The 20,298-nt window shown below is 47.3% G+C and overlaps 5 protein-coding genes across 7 annotated transcripts in view; 2 read left to right on the forward strand and 3 right to left on the reverse strand.

Annotated features, from left to right (window-relative positions):
- The window catches only part of H257_11978 (serine/threonine protein kinase), a gene marked incomplete at its 5' end in the record, with an annotated part of 8,184 nt that extends 6,909 nt beyond the window's left edge, over positions 1–1,275 (forward strand). Inside the window, 4 exons of one of the 3 annotated variants that reach the window (XM_009839064.1) lie at positions 148–439; positions 559–634; positions 821–1,010; positions 1,060–1,275. In XM_009839064.1, the coding sequence (XP_009837366.1) occupies positions 148–439; positions 559–634; positions 821–1,010; positions 1,060–1,208 (707 nt within the window). In that variant the 3' untranslated portion in view covers positions 1,209–1,275. Of the gene's footprint in view, positions 1–147; positions 440–558; positions 669–820; positions 1,011–1,059 lie in introns of those variants that run through there. The other 2 variants (XM_009839063.1, XM_009839065.1) reach the window with 2 other exon arrangements.
- Positions 1,276–3,725: 2,450 nt separating this feature from the next.
- H257_11979 (hypothetical protein) lies at positions 3,726–6,360 on the reverse strand (the record flags this gene model as incomplete). The annotated part of the gene is made up of 2 exons (XM_009839066.1): positions 3,726–6,299; positions 6,352–6,360. 2 exons carry the CDS (start codon positions 6,358–6,360, stop codon positions 3,807–3,809), a joined length of 2,502 nt encoding a protein of 833 aa, XP_009837368.1. The 3' UTR covers positions 3,726–3,806.
- A 1,657-nt stretch (positions 6,361–8,017) lies between these two features.
- Positions 8,018–10,424, reverse strand: H257_11980 (TKL protein kinase). The gene is made up of 2 exons (XM_009839067.1): positions 9,400–10,424; positions 8,018–8,808 (listed from the first exon to the last, which is right to left on the reverse strand). The coding sequence occupies exons 1-2, from the start codon at positions 10,404–10,406 to the stop codon at positions 8,088–8,090; spliced, it is 1,728 nt and encodes a 575-aa protein (XP_009837369.1). The 5' UTR covers positions 10,407–10,424; the 3' UTR covers positions 8,018–8,087.
- Positions 10,425–10,916: 492 nt separating this feature from the next.
- H257_11981 (hypothetical protein) lies at positions 10,917–11,235 on the reverse strand (the record flags this gene model as incomplete). The annotated part of the gene is made up of 2 exons (XM_009839068.1): positions 10,917–11,120; positions 11,167–11,235. The coding sequence occupies 2 exons, from the start codon at positions 11,233–11,235 to the stop codon at positions 10,917–10,919; spliced, it is 273 nt and encodes a 90-aa protein (XP_009837370.1).
- A 5,372-nt stretch (positions 11,236–16,607) lies between these two features.
- On the forward strand, positions 16,608–18,623 carry H257_11982 (hypothetical protein; the record flags this gene model as incomplete). The annotated part of the gene is made up of 1 exon (XM_009839069.1): positions 16,608–18,623. The coding sequence occupies one exon, from the start codon at positions 16,608–16,610 to the stop codon at positions 18,621–18,623; it is 2,016 nt and encodes a 671-aa protein (XP_009837371.1).
- Positions 18,624–20,298: the final 1,675 nt, after the last annotated feature.

A 20,298-nucleotide genomic window follows, 5' to 3' on the forward strand; every position in this document is an offset into this window, starting at 1 on the left:
GTTGTGGGTATTTTGATTGGTCGATCGATTTTTGTCTTCCGATTTGGTCGTGCATTGAGAGCACCAAACACTCGAATTTTATCGACTTGACAATATATATATATATATATAATAATAACTAGGTCGTGGTCAAGTCGTTACGGCAAGGCATGGGCATCTCCCGCGCCGAGTTTGACCACGAAGTCCTGGCCATGACGATGCTGAGTCATCATCCGCATGTCGTCGACTTCCTCGGCGCATGCGACGACGCGTCGGAGCTGTCGATTGTGATGGAATATGTCGCGAATGGCAGTTTGCAATCTCTGCTGTACGACTCTGCAAAGCCACAACCTCGATATTACTACTCGACGTATATGAAAACCCTGTTTGCCCGAGATGCAGCCCACGGGATTTTAAATATCCACCAAGGTCACTTTGTGCATCGAGACATTGCGGCTCGGTATGTGCTATTTTTATTTTTCTTATTTTACTGGTAAACGAGGGCGTTGTATTTAAAATGCTTTTTAAATTGAATCCCGACGTGGGTTGGGTGAATTGGTATAACTATATGTTATGTAGGAATTGCCTCGTGGATGACACGTTCCACGTTAAAGTGTGCGACTTTGGGCTGTCGCGACCCATGGATCGCATGATGGTACACGCTACGTTTTAAACAACGATATATCACATTTAAAATCCTTTTTAAATCATGTCGCCGATGTGTTTTCTATTTTACATTGGGCCATCTCGTTTCGAACAATGATATTGTGGAGATGACATTTTAAATCCTTTTTAAACCATCTCGACACCCATCGATGTGTGTTTTATACTCCTTTTGCAGGGCCATGTATTGGATCCAGTATCGTGTGGTCCGTTGAAGTGGATGGCACCCGAGAGTTTGGAGCTGCCGCATGTGTTTTCCACGGCGAGCGATACGTACATGTTTGGCGTGTTGTTGTTTGAAATTATGATGGGCAAGGAGCCGTTCCCGCTGCTGCCACCTCACGAAGCCGCGGCGTTGGTACTGGAAGGTCTATTTTAAATGTTTTTTAATTTTTTTTTAAATGTTTGACTAAGTAGGGCACCGGCTGTCGTTTCACGAGTGGCGTGAGTGCCCTGCAGCCCACCAGACGTTATTAGAGCAGTGCTTTCGCGTTGATCCGGTCGAAAGGCCGTGTATGGGCCAAGTCGCGTCGGTTCTAGACACGTGGTTAGCTACACAAGGATGAGTGACGCTGTGGTGATCGGATTCGGTTGTGTTAAAACAAGCGAATATAATGGTATAGTTAGTGTCGATATAGTTCTTTACAGTTAAATTTGCCAACTTTCCATGGTTCACATCAGCACAATACAATCAATCGAGCTGAGTCATTTGATTGGCTATTATTATCCACTTTGCCCTTTCGGGTGGGAAAAAGAACATGGATTGTAGCCAATCAGAGGCAAGGTACTTCAAATATTGACCAATGGGAGCGATTGGTACCCGGTTGGAAATATATGGGTTGAATCTCCAATATAAATGTGATTTATTCGTTGAATTGTAGATGGTAATTGCACAACCAGGACGATAGATAGTGCAGTTGGGAGACTGTTCCCCTATAATTAGTACTACTAGTACTCCAGAGCACGTACAGTCCGAAAATAAATTATAGACGCACCCTAAATTTTTCCAGTTTGAAAGGAGTACCGTACTATTTTGGGGATCACTATCTCTCAGTTCACTTGAAACTGTTACAAAACTTGGCCCGCAAACGGACTTGGGCACAGTCTCAATAATTCTCAAGAAATCTACAATTTTCAAAAAAAAAAATGACTGAAAAGAAATTATAGACGCACTTTTTGATTCGATCAAATATTGCCAATTTAAAGCCAATCACAGGTCTCAATCATAATCAAATTGCTTACGTACACTGGTGTTACACACCCATATCATCAGCAGCAGTAAAACCATCCATTCACCATGCCGCGAAAACATCACCGATGTCGAGAAAGGCCAAGTTAAAGCCTATTTGGATGTCAATAAATGGTTGCGTTGGATTGCAAGGGCCATTGGACGCAGTGACAAACTCGTGCGGACGTACGTTGCAAGTTTGAAGCGGCCTGCTGCACCCAAACGCCCAGGAAGACGCACAACACTGACCAAGCGAGAGATTCGACGAGTTTTTCGTCTCGCTACACGGAAGGGCATGTCGTCAAGGCAAATAGCTGCAGTACTCAGTGGTAAAGTAACACAAACAACAGTTTTTAATGTGCTTAAAAATTCGAAATTCGCCGAGTCCATGCCATGGAGTACGATGCCGTGGCCAGCTAAGAGCCCCGATCTAAACCCGATTGAGAACGTTTGGGGGGTTTTGGCGCGCAAAGTGTATGCCAATGGTCGCCAATTCGACAACAAGGCCCAATTGAAGGCTCAAATCCTACAATCGTGGGCCGAAATTGACCAAGAGTACTTATCAACCCTAGTTGAAGGTATGCCTACAAGAATGGCCCAAGTTATCCTTTGTCGTGGACAATCAATTGATAAATAGATGTTAATGAAAAAGTGCGTGTATAATTTCTTTTCAGTCATTTTTTTGAAAATTGTAGATTTCTTGAGAATTATTGAGACTGTGCCCAAGTCCGTTTGCGGGCCAAGTTTTGTAACAGTTTCAAGTGAACTGAGAGATAGTGATCCACAAAATAGTACGGTACTCCTTTAAAACTGGAAAAATTTAGGGTGCGTCTATAATTTCTTTTCGGACTGTAGTATTATTGTGGTGTGTTTCTTCTAAACTGGAGCGACATGGAGAATGAATCGATCGACACAACCAAATGTCGGCAGAAGGATTTAGCCAATCAGATTTCAGGAAACTAGCATTAACCTAGTATGTGACTTCAATTAGTGTAATACCAATCTCCACAGGACACCTTTTACATACTACTTGTATGTACTTGTATGTACGTAGTAGTATCGATCGATAGATTTGCGAATCAGCACAAAAGTCCAAAGTTTGGGTAATAGGACAATACCACTTCCTCCTAACGTTGTTGTTGCCGGTAAATTCGGTATTACTTCGAAGTATTACGGATATTAATTATGGTGCACGTCACCTATAAACTACCAACTTTTAAATTTTCTGACTTCTATTTCGTATTCATTACTCAAAATTTCAGCAAATTGAGACGTAGAATCGACAGATCTCAATGTGGCGAAGAAATTCGACGTACTTCTGCTGTAACTGTGTTACAAAGTTGAATAAATACCTGGTGTTTTAGGTAATTCACTGGGGTTTTATAAATGCCAAATAACTCTCAGCAATAATAATCACATGTGATCCTGAAGTGACCAAAACACCTTGGGTATTAATTCCATCGCGTAGTACACGCTACCTGCATGTACTATTCGATGGAGCAAGAAGATGGCGTGGTTCTCTACGATATAGCACCATACATACATCGCTGTACGGTAGAACTCCAACGCATGTCCTCGCTGTGTGTCATTTGTAATATCAAAAGTTGTTCATGGTGACCAGTGAATTGTGCAATTTGGTCCCGAGAATAGCAGATATAACTTCGATTTGCACTTTTCAAATGTGCAAAACGAGGGAGTTGCATAAATGACCTCCCTATAATTACATTCTGTAACGAAGTGTGGCATCCTAAATCACTGTACGGATTATCTAAAACACTGGGGTACCCGATGTAACAAACACCCACGTTTATGGTGTGAATAGCCAAAACGAGTGAAAAGCACAATAGTAGTATTAGTTTTCTTTTCTTTTAAGGTTGATGGATTACTTGTAAGCTTATACAGACAAAGCTACACTACTGGGGAAAATGGTATGGGGCTACCCAGGGTTGAAGGCGAGATCCATGTCCAGGAAATCATAGAGTGGGGCGAGCTGCCGTGATGGTAGAGGAACGGACTCCGGCCCATCCAAGGAGGTGTACGAAGCGCAATCATCCGGCGCCAATTTGGACAAGAAGTCCGCTGCTTGATTGCCCTCCCGAGGTCGGTGTCGCCATGTACAGTGGATTGTAGCTACTAGGCGGCGGGCCTGGAGGTATTGGGCGCGGAGCCCGGGATGACTCACACGGTAGATACCCTGCATTTGACGCATGAGCAGTTGACTATCCCCGTATACCGTAAGGTGGGTGTAACCGCGGGACTGGGCTAGCTGAAGGCTTCGTAGTAGGCCATCATACTCAGCTTGGTTGTTCGTTGTGGCTGTAGGGATGAAATGTGCATCGTAGTCGCAAAGAAGGGGGTATTCGCGCGGCATAACCAGGGCGCCGGACCCCCCACACGCCGGGTCCAGACGGGCCGCTCCGTCAAAGAACACCACAGCGTCCATGCGCACTGGGGTCTGTCCGCGCGGTGGAGGGATGGGTGGGGAGTTGAGGAGACGGCACTGAGAGCCCAGGGCATGGTAGAGTTCTGCGCGGAGCCGATGTCGTCGGCGCGTGTGGTAGCTCGTGAGTGCCGCGAAGTGGGCCTGGAGTAAGAGAGGGAATGTCCCTGGCGGAGAGATGTGGTCATTATTGGCATGGAGGGCTGCGCATCGGTCGTTCCATAGCTGACGTAGGGAGAGGCCACGGACGAGACGCCAGGCTTGATGGCCTAAACGATCTTGGGCGATGCCATGTGTGGTCCAATTGGGCGAGGCTAAGAGCCATGGTGCCGGTGGAAGCTGCTCGCCTTGCAGGATAGAAGCGGCGTAGCTGGAAGTGTGCTGGTCGGGAGTAACTCCGAACCAGAGGGCCAGGACCTGACGCCAGTGAGTTTGCGCGCGCGGGCAGAGCCAAAAGGTATGTGCCGGCCCGTCTGGGGCCTTACAAAATGGACACATTGGTGGGAGAGGGGACGTTCGGAAGGGGAAGGCCTGGTGGTGCCAGCGGTACATAAACCACTGGAGCGCTCCGGGTAGCTGAGAGTCCGTCCATCCTCTGTCCCAGAGCTCGGGGGCATGATCAAGGTCTGCTGCGCAGCACAGTCGGATCTGCCGCCGCAGGTATTTAGTGTCGGAAGGCGGGGTTGGGTTGAGAGTAATATTCATTGCTGAGCTGATGCGCTTAACCACCGGGGGTTGGCGTCGTAGGGTCACCGGGGCTGGGGCAATGGGGAACCACATACGACGGAGGGGTGGAGGCATGGTGGGCTGGCACGTGAGACCCATGCTTAAGGTGAGCAGGTACAGATATTGAAGGTGAGCTTGGTGTATAGGCAGGGGGCTGTGCTGGGGTGTGAAGGTCCACATGTCGCCCAGCCCGGTTTCTGAGAAGGCCGCGGCAAATGTGTCGAAGTGAGAGCGGCGGAGGGCGTGATCTTGGTGGTCTCTAATCCACGTATTGTCATGGAGTTGCCCATGCCATAAATGCCGTCGCCATTCGGATGTGGTTGAGCTGAGCAGGGCCGTTTGGAGACTAGTCGCGGACTGTTTGAGTTCCATGGGCATGTGGCAATGACAAGTGCCCGTTTTGTCCCAAGTGAACGTGGCGGCCAGGCGCGCTGCCTGGAGGAAAGCCATGGTGGAGTCGCGGGCCATTCGTGTACGGGGCCAGGCTTGTGCAAGTGCCCTGCTGGCAAGGACCTGGCCGCAGAGAAGAGAGTCCTCCAGAGGTCGCAGGGGGGTACGGCGTGCTGTTGGGTGGAGGATGTATGGAGATCCACTAGGGAGCTGGAGGCCGCTCAGCGCTATGGCATGGGCCCACCCGTCCGGGGAGTGAACTAGGCGTACAAACCGCCGAAGCGCCTGTTGCTGAGCAATGCGCCGGACATCCGGTAGGCCCCATCCATATTGACGCGTAGGTTTGGAAAGGTGGTATTTGGCGATGTAGGTGGGGAGTTTACCCGGTAGTGCTACTGTGGAGCCGCGCCACCAGAACCGGAAAATGAGAGCCTCCAGTCGGGAGATCCAATGGTCGGATGGTTGGAGGTACGTGGCCAGAAAGGCAATTTTGGGGTGTACGATTGCGCGGAGGATGATGGCCCAAGCGGGTTGATGGAGAGGTTTGATATTCGCCAATCGAAGGCGTTCTTCAATGGATTGATAGCATAAGGACCAATTTGCGTCCGACAACGAGCCGAGGCCCACTTGTATGCCGAGGTAACGGCGCCGATCGGGGCCGGAGACAAAGGGTATGCCATGAACCACCTTGGGCGTGTGGAACGTGTTCAGGCATATGCCAAAAGATTTCTGGAGTTGGATGTGGAGGCCCGACATATCCCCGTAGTCTTGGAGATGTCGAAGGATCCAGGGGAGCGAACTAAGGCGTTGGAGATAGATCGCTGTATCGTCGACATGGGCATTGCAGATCAAGGGATGGGATGCAAGGCCATCCTGAAAGTATTAGTTACTACTAGTATAGCACCACTGCACAACTGTACTGTACCTCGACCATGCTGCGACCAAACCAAGAAAGTCCTGTACCGGTAGTATTGTCAACATACCGTACAGTAGCAAATCGAGCCTTGTGGAGGCTCCATCAATACGACTTGAAGTACCTCAATACTACTACTGTACTAATACATTGCGGTACAAGCTCTTCGCAACGTAGTTGGGGATATGCCGATGCCAGCAGTGGATTGCTCTTCTACCATTTCCTACTGCACGTACATACAGTAGTACTATTAGTTGTATGGTCCTACTACTGTCAGGTACTAGTAGTAGTATTATAATCCCACATTCGTGATATTTGCAAAATCACTCTGCCTGCCACAAAAAATGTCAGAAAACACCTTTTTTGCAACTTTTCAGAATTATTTGGACAATTTTTTAAACGACAGCTTGTGTGTATTTGGCTACCAAATATGACATACTTCAGTAGTATATAAATGGACATAATACGTCGAATTTCTACTGGTTTCTGACAAAATAAAGTTCCAACTGCAACTGTCCAATTTGTATCTACATGATATTCCAGTAATAGTTCTCGTTCCATCATGGCATCCAGATGTCACATCAAAGTACTTTTCAAACATTATCTTTTCACCTCCCATTTGAAAAGGGAATTCTCTGTCAGAATATTATTTGAGATCAATTTTCCTGTGGCGTCCAGACTTGACCTAAAACCAAAATATTTTTCAAATATGTTCTCAACTCCAAATTTCTGTCAGAATATTATCATGGGGGGCTGGCCTAGATGCCATGATACTGTTTTCTGAGAAAAGGGCCGTTTTGCCAGGAAAAAGCTTGAATTAAAAAAAATGGAATTCTTCAAAAAACGGTGTCTGGATGCCTCAGGAATGAGAAAAAAAATCCTCCAGAAATTTCGGGTGATTTGCCCAAATAATTATGACAGAAATAAAATACGCCGATTTGGCGTATTTTTTTCCTGACACTTGTCCTTGCTTTACATTTGTGATATTCTTGGAATCTTCAGGAAAATTGGAGGCATCCTGATATTTCACAGTGATGGTATGATGTCAGTTTTTATACGATACTTTGGGGACTTGGCGAAAAAGGAACAAAATGTCAGATAGTTTTCTGACGGAATTTCACTTGTGGCATCCAGACCAGCCGTCGACATAAACATTTCTGTGGCATCTAGACTAAGTAAAGAATCGTCGTAATGCGGAGGAATTTTAAACTTGTAACGTTACATTCAAAAATACCGATAATATAAGATTGCAAAAATTATCGAGTTATATAAGATTGTAAAAATTATCGAGTTCATCGTTTAATTTTGACGTTAAATCTCCAGAGGAATGCATTTTGACAGTCAAATGTAACCATCCTTTTCATACCTCTTTAAATTATTGTTGTTGATATTGGAACTTAGCCCATACATGTACATGTACAGTACATCGTTAGGAGTTAGGGCGGTGAGTAGAGAGATTTTCAATGTAAGTCCTGCTCACGTGTGCGACGTCCAGCCAGTCAGAGACACGCGCAAACACGTGGCGGTAACGCTGGTAATTATACTCGATACCGATATGTACTATTAATACTTTTCCCTTGATGCTGTTCTGGCTTGGCCATACATGTACTTTGTACAATGTGTTATATAATGTTACACTTCTGTAGGAGAACATCACCTAAACAACAAATGCTCGTACTGTGAAACTCAAGGGTAATACGTACTACTATTAATAGTACACTCGAAGGATAGTACTACTCCGAATAACGTTAAATATGTACTAGTATCGAGTTGGGGGGTTCTTGACCCACAAGTTCGTCGAGGAGGTCGTGGGCCGTCGGGCGAAGCGCGGGGTTCCTATGGAGGCACAAGTGCGCGAACTTGACGAGCCACGGTGGCATTTGACTGGAAAACCGGACCGGCGCTGCGTGGTTGACAATCACACGAATGAGCACGGCGTCTGTGACGTGGTGGCCGCCAGCATTTCGAACATCGTGATACGGAACACGGTGTGAGTCGAGTTCACTGAGCACCATCCCGAGCGAATACAAGTCGGCTTTGTGGCTGTAGTGGCTCGACTGGAGCACTTCAGGTGCCATGTACCTGTACGTGCCCACCCCCCGGGTCATTGTGTTGGAGCAGGCCATCGCTCGAGATACCCCAAAGTCCGTCAGCTTCGTGCCTTTGGCAGAGTCCAGGAGGACGTTAGCCGTCTTGAGATCTCGATGGATCACGCCCTGGTCATGCAAATACGCTAGCCCTCGGACGATGGCGTACACGATCGGAAGCTTCACCTGTGGCCACGACAACGATTCTACTGAATGGGATTTTAAGTACTCCCGCAAGTCGCCGCCGTTCATGTATTCGAGCACGCATTGGAAATCCGTCGCTGAAGTCGTCGTAGTACTACTAGTACTACTACTAGTAGTAGGACACGACGTCGTCGTCCATGCCACCCCCAAACACGCGACAATGTAAGGCGAGTCCAATCTACGACAGGATAGAGGACGTGAGGCGATATTATTTTTAAAGTAAATACTATTTTTTTAAGGCCAAGTCTGGAATGCCACAGAAAATTTGATGTCAATTAATATTTTTTCAAATGGGAGGTGAGAAAATATTTTCAAGATATTTCGATGTGACCTCTGGATGCCATGATGGAACGAGAACTAACGATATTGATGGAATATCATGTGGGCAAAATACTTTGGATAATTGCATTTTAACTTGTTTCTGCAACAATACAGTTCAAACTCGACGTAATTTATATACGTCAGATTTGGTAGCCAAACACACAAAAGCTGTCGTGTGAAAAATTGTCCAAATATATCTGAAAAAATTGTTTTCAGACATTTTTTGTGGCAGCCAGAGGGGCCCTAGACATTCGATATTATTTTTATAAAGACAACATATTTTTAAATATTTCATTCGGACGATGCATGTGCACAATACGAAATCACAATATATATATATATATTAAAAATGTCTACATATTTGAAATGCCAAATAAAAAACTTGGACAACAAGATACGATCTATATTTCAAACGAAATACAAAACCCCGTCAAGTCACTCGTCGTACCGCGCCAAGAGCGTCATTTCGCGAATGAAATTCTGCACGTCAGATACAACATGCTGGCGCCGCGGCACCAGCTGCTTGATGGCCACCACTTGGCCGAGGCATGTGCCTCTATAGACCTGTCCGAACCCACCCGTGCCAAGCAGCTTGCCTTTCCTAACGTCATCACATGGAATACGACACCCGACCAGCGCTGACAGGTCCATGTCCGTCGAAGTATTGCTAGCAGCAGCAAAATCCGCCCCGTCCATGTCGTTGGGTTGCTTGTGCTGGATGTATGGGACTTGGTCGTTTGGCATGGTTTGCTTTAGCCGTCGAGATCGACGCAGAAAGCAATAGACGGTTACTGCCACGAGGCAAAGCGGGATGGCGATGGCGACGACGAGGGTGGTGGTGGTGGTCATTGAGCTGGAAGACGAGGTGGAGGATGTTGGTTGCGCTTGCTCCACTTGTGGAGGAATCATGGTCACTGGGGTGCCTTCATTCGAGGTTGTACTGGCAGGACGAACGGTCGTGGGCAGTGATAGGGATGAAGAAGTCGTGGCGCAAAAGTCTGGAAGAGGTTGGGATACATCGACGAGTTTGCATGCCAGGGCCACTGGTGGTGGTTTGATGGACGGATACACAAAGAGGCCGAGACATGACTGCGCTGTCGTCACGTAGCTGCAAACGGTGGGAGTTCGCGTGACACATTCGAACGCGTCGACGCCCTCGACTTTCGACGTGGCTACCGACGGTGTGGCCCGGTCGCTGCTTTGACATTGATACACGGACGGGTCATTTGAACCCACCGCGTTGGACGCGCTGCAGTTGAGGTTTGTCCCCGCACGCAAGTACATGGGGCAGGCCACGGCCGCCAGAGGCATTGGCTGCGCTACGCATTGACCGATGCTGGGGAAGCTGTCACATGCGATGCCGTTCAAAGACGAGCACTCGACGTCCCCCGTGCCGCTGCGCAGACGAATGGACCGGTACCCGGCGCTCACGGTGCCAAAGCACGTCCACACCATGTCAAAATGGTAACAGATCCAAAGCAAACATGGAACTGTGTCGTAGCATTGTAACCCGCGCTTTGATTGGTGGAATTATCAACCAATGATATGTCGAGAATCAGTATATCCCATCCCGAATATCCGTAATCCCGAATTTACCGTCCACAACAACGTTTATGGACTTGGACGTGCTGGGTGTCCTAACGTGACGGATCAGTGAGCAGCCGAATTTAACCTGCATTCATTTGACCATATCTCGTGAAGTTCAAATGGCCACGACGTAAACGAGGCAGTGCCGAATTCCCTAGTTTAAGCTTTATCCCATCATCCGAATACAGATCCATTTTTAAAGAGTTTTAATCATGGCAAATAAAATGGCAAAGTTTGCCGCTCAAACAGGCGATCAGTGGTTAGCCGAATTTTAAACTGGTTTAAAGTATGTTGTATTTTCAGCTTTTGAGATATGCAATTATACATTTATAGAGATATATTACATGTGTACAGTAATACATATTTACAGGTTCTACTTCAACTTATTCGATGCTCCACGAACCATGCCAAGCCTTTAGCGCGTAGCAATCGGTTAGACGATAAAGGCAGTGGTATTGCGGGTGCCTTGTCTAGGATCTGGCTGCGGTTCACAAGTTGGTCGTCGCGCTCCATTGCTAGAATCGATGTGACGAGGTCGTCTTCGTACTGCCGATGGGACAACCCGTGTGTGCGAAACGATTGCTGAGGAATCGAATATGCGTCTACAGCAGCAGGGATTGTTTGTTACCTTCTTGGATATTACGTCTGATATGGCCTTAGCCGCAACGTCAGCCATGTACGACGTTCTTCGCGGCATTTTGATTTGAATCAAGCCGAGACTCTCTATAAATTGGTAGTCTTTCCCACCATAAATGTTTGAAGGTGTTAGTTGTTGCAGGCTTTTATTTTATCCAATCATATCAATTCTGTAGTTCTATTGGGTAATGCGGCTCGGCTATTCACTGATCATTCGGCTTCTTTCTGATCCGTCACATTAGCCGTCGCAAACGAGGAATACACTATCTGAACCGTACGATGCAATTACAAGTTCAAGATATCATGTATAAACAGCTCCAAATAAGACCCAGGCAGGATCAATTGGAAGGACACACAACTATGGGAGCGTGTAGTGTAGGCTGACTGTCGCAAAAGCGCTGCTGCGGGAGGCTAGTGGCGTGAAGTACACTATGCACATTTACTTCGGGTCACCAGGCTCCCGCTGCAGCGTCTTAGAGCATCTCCTCTCGTTGGGACTTTTAACTTGGCTTTATTCGGATAATGTACGGATATCTGTCAGATTTATGGATGTCACAGCAAAAGCTTATTTCCCCCACCAGTCAGACCTATCCGAGACGAGCTACAGCTGTATGATCTCATCGCCCTCCTCATCCGAGGACTCCGGCAGCGACTAAGAGTACATGATGTGTTTCTTTCCGACTGTACGGACCCACCGAGGATCTCACCCAGGACTCAGTGGTAACATTGACCGCCAACGCGGAGTTGGAGACGAGCAGCTTTGCAACGACTACTTCGACGACAACCCGACGTATGACGACGGTCAGGCACATGTCAATTCATCCAAATCGCACATGTGTCTCATAGGTCCATTCCGAAGACGATATCGCATGAGCCGCGGGTTGTTTCTGAGCTTTTCCCGTGACCTGGAACAGCACTCGGTCTTTGCAGCATCACGACGCTACAGGTGTGCTTGGATTCACTACAGTCAAAAAATATACTGTAGCAATGCGCATGCTTGCGTACGGCTCTGTGGCCGACTCAATCGACGAGAATTTTCGCTTGGGCAAGTCGACAGTCTTAAAGACTTTCGAGTTATTTTGCGCTGCTATTGACGAACTCTACGCGGTTGAGGTTTTAAGCCGACCCACAGCTGAGGAAACGCAGCATCTGCTTGAAGAAAATGCTCTGCATGGATTTCCTGGGATGATTGGATCGTTAGACTGCAGTCACTGGGTCTGGAAAAATTGCCCAGTTGCATGGCATGGTATTTTGCTTCTATTATTCAATTTTCGTACAAGATATAAATTATTTTTGTTCGTAGGAGCATATATGGGCAAAGAGAAAAAGCCAAGCATTGTGATGGAGATTGGTGACTGTACTTTTACAAGCCCGTTAGTACTATTTTAATATATACGACTAGCTCAAAGTTAGTACCTGTAGGTATTTTTTGGTGGACGGAATTTATCCACCTTCCAGCCACTTTGTCTCGTCTATTTCCCAACCAAACGACTGGGCCTCCAAAAGATTTGCCACGCAACAAGAAGCAGTTCGCAAAGACATGGAGCGCTGTTTTGGGGTGCTCCAACAACGATTCGCCGTGCTTCGAAACTCATGTCAACTCTGGGGCGCTATGCACCTAGTGGCTAAGGTGTGCTTAATTTTGCACAATATGGTAGTGCTAGACGAAGAGTCACTTGCCGAGACGCGAGACCAGTACGAGGAAGCCAGCGTAGCAAGATGCAACATTTTGGTTACAGAGAACCATTTTGGCCCAAGGCAACGCGACCTCGTAGCCAAGCGCAACTTTGATTCTACAGAGCATCAACGCACGGAAGCAGCACGGTTAAAAGCTGCGTTAGTTCAGCACATTTGGCAGATTAATGGTGTTAACAACATCTAATTCGTCCTTTTCATTTTGCAAAATTATCACAAAGCATTCGACCGATTAATACTTGAAGTATATCAGTCAAGAAATTATCAAGAAATTATCGATTATGTTTACTCGTTTGCATTAATTACATCGACGTCATCCTCAGCAGATTCCTCCGCTTTTAACGAACGAGCAACGTTCGCTACCGACCTCGTTTGCAATTGACGGGCGCGAAGGAGCAAATTAGCTCTCAACTGCGTATTGAACAGTACAGTGTCTTCGGACTGAGGATCTTGAGCAAATACTTGGAACATAAACTTCAACTCTGCCAGATGATGTCGCTTGGTCATATTACTAGCCTTTTCCTAGGATGCCTTCACGAATCGAGCATGGAAAGCGTCAAGCGCTACCGTAGCTTGCTTGACTGCTTTTGCATGTTTTGTCCCCCCCGGGGCGCTGAAGTTCGACCGCCTTGCACTTGCCTTGTACCGTTTCAACTTCCACACGCCACTTCGGCACGTCTCGCACAATCCGCCAGCAGGTAAGAATTGATGTGCGTTCGACACCGTGCAATTTGGCATCAGCAATAGCATGTAGCTCATTGCTGATGACACCATCCTCGTTCCACCCAGATGGGATTGATTTCAACGCTTGGACGACGGTTGCATTGAAGCTGGACAGCATGGGACATACTTTTTTCTACCGAGAGATGATTGCTCGGGGCTAGCGGTCTCCGTGGCGGACAGTGGACTTGTGCGCCAGCCAATGCGCGTACACACGCTTGTTAAGGTCCGAGGACTTCTGTGCTGCCCCAATTGCACGATCTCCTGAGATGGCGAGCCACGACTTGGCAAGCTGAACATCTTCTTCCGTGCCCCATGCGTCTCCCTTGTGCCATCTTGTATTGTGATTTTTGGTGATCACAGTAAATTGAAGTGGAATTTGTTTAAATATTTTATTCGTGACCTTGTTTTACAATGTGGAGCGTTGCCTTTGTATTGTATTTCAAAATATATCACTTCTCCGGATAGCTTAAGTCTACAACAAAATTCCCGACGAAAAAGCCCTATTATAGATTTTTTCGGGGCTGAACTTATGTTTGGACTTATACAGACCAATTTATTGTGGTCTGTTTAAGTTCAAACAGGCCTCCTAAAACCTGGGAAAAGCTAAAAATAGGCTGCGATATCCCAAATTTAAGGCTGTCCAGAATCCCAATTTTAAGGAACTTCCCCAAAATTGGGACCAGAGTGCTAGTTCCAGCTTTTGTCGGCCTCAGCAGCTTGTCTACGAGCGGTGTAATGAATGTAGATATTGCAAACTTAGTTGCTGGCTATCGTTCAAAGCTAGAAATATGGTGATTGCAACATTGTAGCATGAGTGATGTGTCCTCAAAGTAGCAAAAAACATAAATATAACCTACTTTGTAAGTAAATATCTCGATGAATATAGCTCGTAGCGACCTCTATGATACGTCATTATGTAGAGATAATGATTGTGAACACGCAGATTGAGTCTCGGGTTGATCGATTTACATTGACTCATGTTATGTGGTTTTGAAAGTGGAGGTCTCAAATATAACATCCAAGTTATCCAACTTTGTTAATCATATTCCGGAGTATTTGCTTCCACATATAACGTCACATACTGTAATATCGTTTTGATGTCTTGTTTTTAAAGATTCTACTCATGCCATGATAAAAATAATGAAACGGTTTCTTGTTTCGAAGAAGTGCGCTTCCATGGAGCAAGATTGACGACCAAATCGCCAGCGAAGATGCGACGACGAAGGTTTATGTCAACCAGGTGAAGTATGAACTGATCCGATCGTGTAGCATTCGATTATAGGCATCAGCTTGATGATGGAGTTCGTTCTAATATGACCATTTCCCTCATCCGCTTACGATTGTTGACAATAGCATTGGCGGCCTGATGTTCCGCGCCGAAGACGAGCTGGCCGAGGAGGATGATTTTTGACGCCGATAATAAGACAATAAAACAACATTTCTGACTATTTGGACAAAAATCCCAGAAATAGTGATTTTTTTCGGCAAAATCCCAATTTTAGCTTATTTTTGTTAAAACTGGGATTTCGCACCTGTTATGAGGCCTACAGCAATAAATCCAACGGGTGGGAGGATAAGTCCAAAGTTGGTCCTATCTAAGGGATATCCGTATAAAACTAAGCTATAAGTCAGACGAGTGGAGATGCTCTTATGGCGCTATCTCTTATCCACGCGCTCGCTGCAGGACTCCAGCCATTCATCGTATTATTTAGGGTATTTTGAGGATTCCTCAAACCTGGCGTTGTGCGACAATTGTCCGGATATTGTCCAAGAGGTACAGTAGTGTACCGATCAGTGTGCTTATGAAAAGGCACACTAACCACTCTCACTACAGTACTTGACTTTTTCGACAGGCTTTTTGGCCAAAATATGCTGTCCTACCAGTGTTGGGCGAAGCAAAAACCAAAGATTACACACCGCCCCTGGTCGAGCAGGCGCGTTACAATTGGCGAAGCAGTTCCACAACAAGTGCTTCTAGAATCGGCCCTCGCGGAGGAATGTCTTAAACAAATGATAATCCAAACTCAATTAATCTACCCTCTCAATTCCGGATCCGTAAGTGTCCGATCCTCTTCTTGAGACCTCTTGACACCTACTATTGTTACGTGTACTACTGTTTTAGTAGGTAGGTACAAAACGTGACAGTTGGAATTGGCAATAGGTGTATGGCAGGCACCATACGACTGGAAGAAATTCCTGACGAAGGCCAATCACAACTAGTGCATGGGTCTACGAGTACACTTTAGTTATCTGGATACAGTACCAGCTGAATTTTGGAAAAACTATATTCGATTTCCGATTGTAGTGCAAGACTCTTCAACGTGAAGACAAACCTCCATAAAGCATTCGATTCTCAAGAAAATTGTGGTATAAAGAAGTTATGAACTTTGGTTGGCATCCAGACGTACAAAATCTCGAAATGGAATATTTCGATTTTGCCAACTTTTCTTGGGAAAACGGCCATCTTAGGCCAGTTTTTGTGGCATCCAGACCCGCCCTAAACGTGGGACTCGAACCCTCAACCTCCGGGTTCCACGCTTGTTACTGACACTCGCCTAAATCGTCATTATTAAAATGACTGTTTTGTATTATGTGAAGTAAATAGATACAATACATTAATTCTAATCCGTACAGTGGGACTGAGGATCAGGTGCGAGTAAGGCTACGCTACACTTTTCCACATGCCTGTCTCTTCGAGATGGATTAGTGGATGGATGGTTAATTGAGTTTGGATTATCATTTTTAAGACATTCCTCCGCGAGGGACGACACTAGAACCACATGTTATGGAACCGCTTCGCCAATTGTAACGCGCCTGCTCGACCAGGGGCGGTGTGTAATCTTCGGATTTTACTTCGCTCAACGCTTCATACCTCGTGTGGATGGATGGATGGATGCCTTGGTCAATGATATTTGTTATAGGAATCTGGTTGATTGCGTTGAACGACATGCACACCTGGTCTTCACTTCAATGGTTAACATTTTTGGCCAACTTTATTTTCGTTTTTGCTCTGCGATGGCCAAAGTCCTCATCTCCCTCAGCGTGTTGACCGCTGCCGCTACGGCTGGCTCCGTCACGGAACTCCCGGAGTCTGTGACCAAGCTCATCGACTACTCCATCAACCCCTGCGACGACTTTTATCAATATGCGTGTGGCGCGTGGTACAAGGATGCTGTGATACCCCCAGACGAGTACAGCATCGATTCATCGTTCGACAAGATCGAGGTCCAAAACGAAGCCGTACTAAAGAAGATTTTATCTGGCAACAAACCCAAGCTTGGTGAGTTTTACAACTCCTGTTTGGATACGGCTACGCTATCGTCGCTCGGCCTGTCTCCGCTGGAGGACTCGTTCAAAGCCATTCGGTCGGCCAACAATTCGTTGGACCTCCTCATCGTGGCTGGTGAATTGGCCAAGAACGGCATCCCTGCGTTCGTGAACATCTTCTCCAGAATTGACGACAAGGACTCGACCAAGAAAGCCCTCTTCGGTGTCCCTGCTCACCTGACTCTGAGTGGCTCATACTACACGAACTCTTCAAAGTGGGAGAGCGTCGAAGCCGACTACAAGGTGTACATTTCGACGGTGTTGCAGCTAGCTGGCTACACTGCTGAGAAAGCAGCGGCTGCCGTACCGGTGATCATCCGTTTCGAACAAACTCTGGCCGGTGTCGCCCTCAGGGAGATCAAGGAGGTCGAGGCCGCTGTGCCTCCGTATACTGTGCTTACGTTTAGCCAACTGAACCAGAAGTACCCGCTGCTCATCGGCTCGTGGCTGAAGGCCCACGGCTTCGACATCTACGACCAGTGGAATGGGTCGAACGACTGGGTGGGGTTTTTCGACTTGACCTACTTTGACAAGGCCGAAGTGTTGTTGAAAAACACGACGCTGGACAACCTCCGTACCATCATCGAGTACAAGCTCATCCACGCCTCGTCGAACCACTTGACCCCTGAATTCCGCACGGCCAACTGGAATTTCATCGGCAGGAAGATCTACGACGAAAAGGCGGAACCTCCTCGTGAAAAGTTCTGCAGGTATGACACGGAGCACACCGTGGGGGAACTCTTGGGTCAGTATTTCTTAGACGAGGTGTTCCCGGCTGATGCGGCCAAGAAGGCTGACGAATTGGTCAAGGCCTTGAGGTCGTCCTTCTCCACTGGTATTGCCACCTCCGACTGGTTGGACAACTCGACCCGCGCCAAGGCGCAAACGAAGCTGTCCAATTTTGTACACTTTTTGGGTGGCCCGGAGAAGCCGCAGCTGTTCCCCACGTTGACGTTTGACTCGAAGGCGTACTTGAAAAACCGTTGGAAGGCGTCTCAAGTGAAAATCGACACCAACTTGAAGCTGAACGGCCAACCTGTCGACAGGCGCGAGTTCGAGCTGCTCTCCTATGAGGTGAACGCGTACTACAACCACAACAAGAACCAAATAGTGTTCCCGGCCGGCATTTTGCAAAAACCATTCTTTGACGGCGAGTTTGACGCCGCCCAGAACTTTGGTGCCATCGGGACGGTCATCGGACACGAAATTACCCACGGGTTCGACAACAAAGGCCGCAATTTCGATGTCGACGGCAACTGGAATCCGTGGTGGTCTAACGCCACTAGCTCTGCGTTCAACACGAAAGCCCAGTGCCTTAGCGATCAGTACGGCAACTTTGTCGTCAAGAGCGAAGTCACTGGCGCAGACTTGGGCAACGTCATCAGTAAGATCACTTTGGGCGAAAATATTGCGGACAACGGAGGGCTCAAGACCAGTTTCCGCGCGTACCACGAGTACTTGAAGAAGTTTCCGTCGCAGTACACGGAAGAAACAGGCAACAAGTTGTTCTACTTGTCGTTCGCCCAAGCCTGGTGCTCCAAGAACACCGATAAGTACTTCCTCGCGCTTTTCAAGACGAAGTACCCGCCCAAACGGTTTCGCGTGACAGGGGCGTTGCAAAACGACGCTGAGTTTGCCCGTGTGTTCCAGTGCCCCACCGACTCGAACTTGAACCCGCCCAACAAGTGCTTGTTGTGGGAATAGGGTTGATCGATACGAATATATGTAGCGTTGTGCATTTTTGTAAGGGAGAACTAAGAAAACGATGTCTTGGTTGAAGTGGGTTGCTTTCATGTGAAGCGCACACAAAAACTAGTACTATTAATACGTAGTACGTAATGTATATATAGTACAAAAACTAGTACTACGTAGTACGTAATGTATATATAGTATGTGAGATCACCCTTGGATTGGCTTAGTTGTTAGGTCATGAACTTGCGATAATGTGATTTACTCCGGGTTTGCTGCGCGCACGGCATCAGGTTCGTAAGGTTGGATTGATCGGGCACCAGTTACAGTCGCCCTGTGAGTTGTCAAAATTGTAAATTCTCGGGATAGAACTGTAAAATATCGTTTATACCGGTGGGGTACTTACTCTATGTACGTTCTACTAGTAGTTGTAGTAGAGCTTACCCGGTGGTACTTGTGTACGCGTGTGTGTAGAGAGACTAAGAGCATCTCCACCGCATCCCCAAATATGTCCCAACTCGATAATGGGACATCAGATGGAACAAAATCTTCCCCACCGGATGTCCCGAAAACCAAATTTGGGGTTTGGGGTTGGGACATCCACTTTGTCCCGAAAATTGCACACTATTGGGATATCCCACCAAATTGTCCCAACAAATATACTACGATTTGTATGGAAAAACCAAGCCCATTCGTGCAGTTTCCCAATGTCGGCTTCGGTATCGTGAACCACGCCTCTTCGTCGTCGGGCACGCGGACGATGTCGCTGAAAGAGAGTCACTAGCATTCACTGATACAGCGATATCTGGCCGATATCGCTGCGGCAGTGATATCACTGCCGGTGACTCTCGTTCCGACGCTGCGGCAGACGCGGGTTTGTCCAAGAGGCGCAACAGCATAAAGCTATGCGATCGCGCATCACAGACAAGAGTATGCATATGTCGACATCGACCTCTAGATTAGAACCAAGGCGGGGCAGATGAAGATCCCAGGCAAAACGCGATGCTACAATTCCTCCCATCCAACTACACGAACCAACAGAGCGCGTGGTGCAGCGCCGTCAACCCAGGCATGAAAGCAGAGGGTCGAAATTGATCAATACAATGAACGAGTGGATGAACGAAGATCTGCTGAAGTGTTTCTGTTACAGCCAAGGCATGCTTTCGTTCATGTTGAACAACACAGTTTTCACCCCGGAACGAGTCATGCAAGACCAGACTCAGCGCTTTACGTCCAGTCCACCAATGAAGAATGCTTCCAACATATGCTTAACGAGAAGCTACTTTCGTGAGTCGACGACTTCCTGCCTATGCTGACGATGCTGAAGAGTGCCTGCGAGCCCTGGAGGAAGTCGTGAACTTAGTTCACAAGTTTGGTATCAGCTTAGCCCGAGCAAGACCAAGCTATTCACGAAGGAAGTCAAATGGTGCGGACGAATCCTCGGCGGCGATAAAGTCAAGCAGGGCCCCGAACGCATCAAGGCGCTCTGCGAGATTCCATATTCACGAAGGAAGTCAAATGGTGCGGACGAATCCTCGGCGGCGATAATGTCAAGCAGGGCCCCGAACGCATCAAGGCTTGAAAAAGAAACGTACCCGATTGCCCGAGCCTGTGGCGATGTGACAGGTGGGTTAACGGCTTGCCACCACCTTGCCCGCACCCAGCTCCTAAGTACCTGGCTCATAACGCA

Source organism: Aphanomyces astaci, assembly GCF_000520075.1.
Source record: "Aphanomyces astaci strain APO3 unplaced genomic scaffold supercont1.37, whole genome shotgun sequence".
In the NCBI taxonomy this organism is placed as follows: domain Eukaryota; phylum Oomycota; class Saprolegniomycetes; order Saprolegniales; family Verrucalvaceae; genus Aphanomyces; species Aphanomyces astaci.

Excerpts from the sequence above, each read along its gene's own strand:
- H257_11980 (XM_009839067.1), bottom strand. The coding sequence starts at position 10,406 with ATGGTGTGGACGTGCTTTGGCACCGTGAGCGCCGGGTACCGGTCCATT. Across the intron at positions 8,809-9,399 it reads GAAATGACGCTCTTGGCGCG|ATTGGACTCGCCTTACATTG; the intron begins GTACGACGAGTG and ends ATCCTGTCGTAG.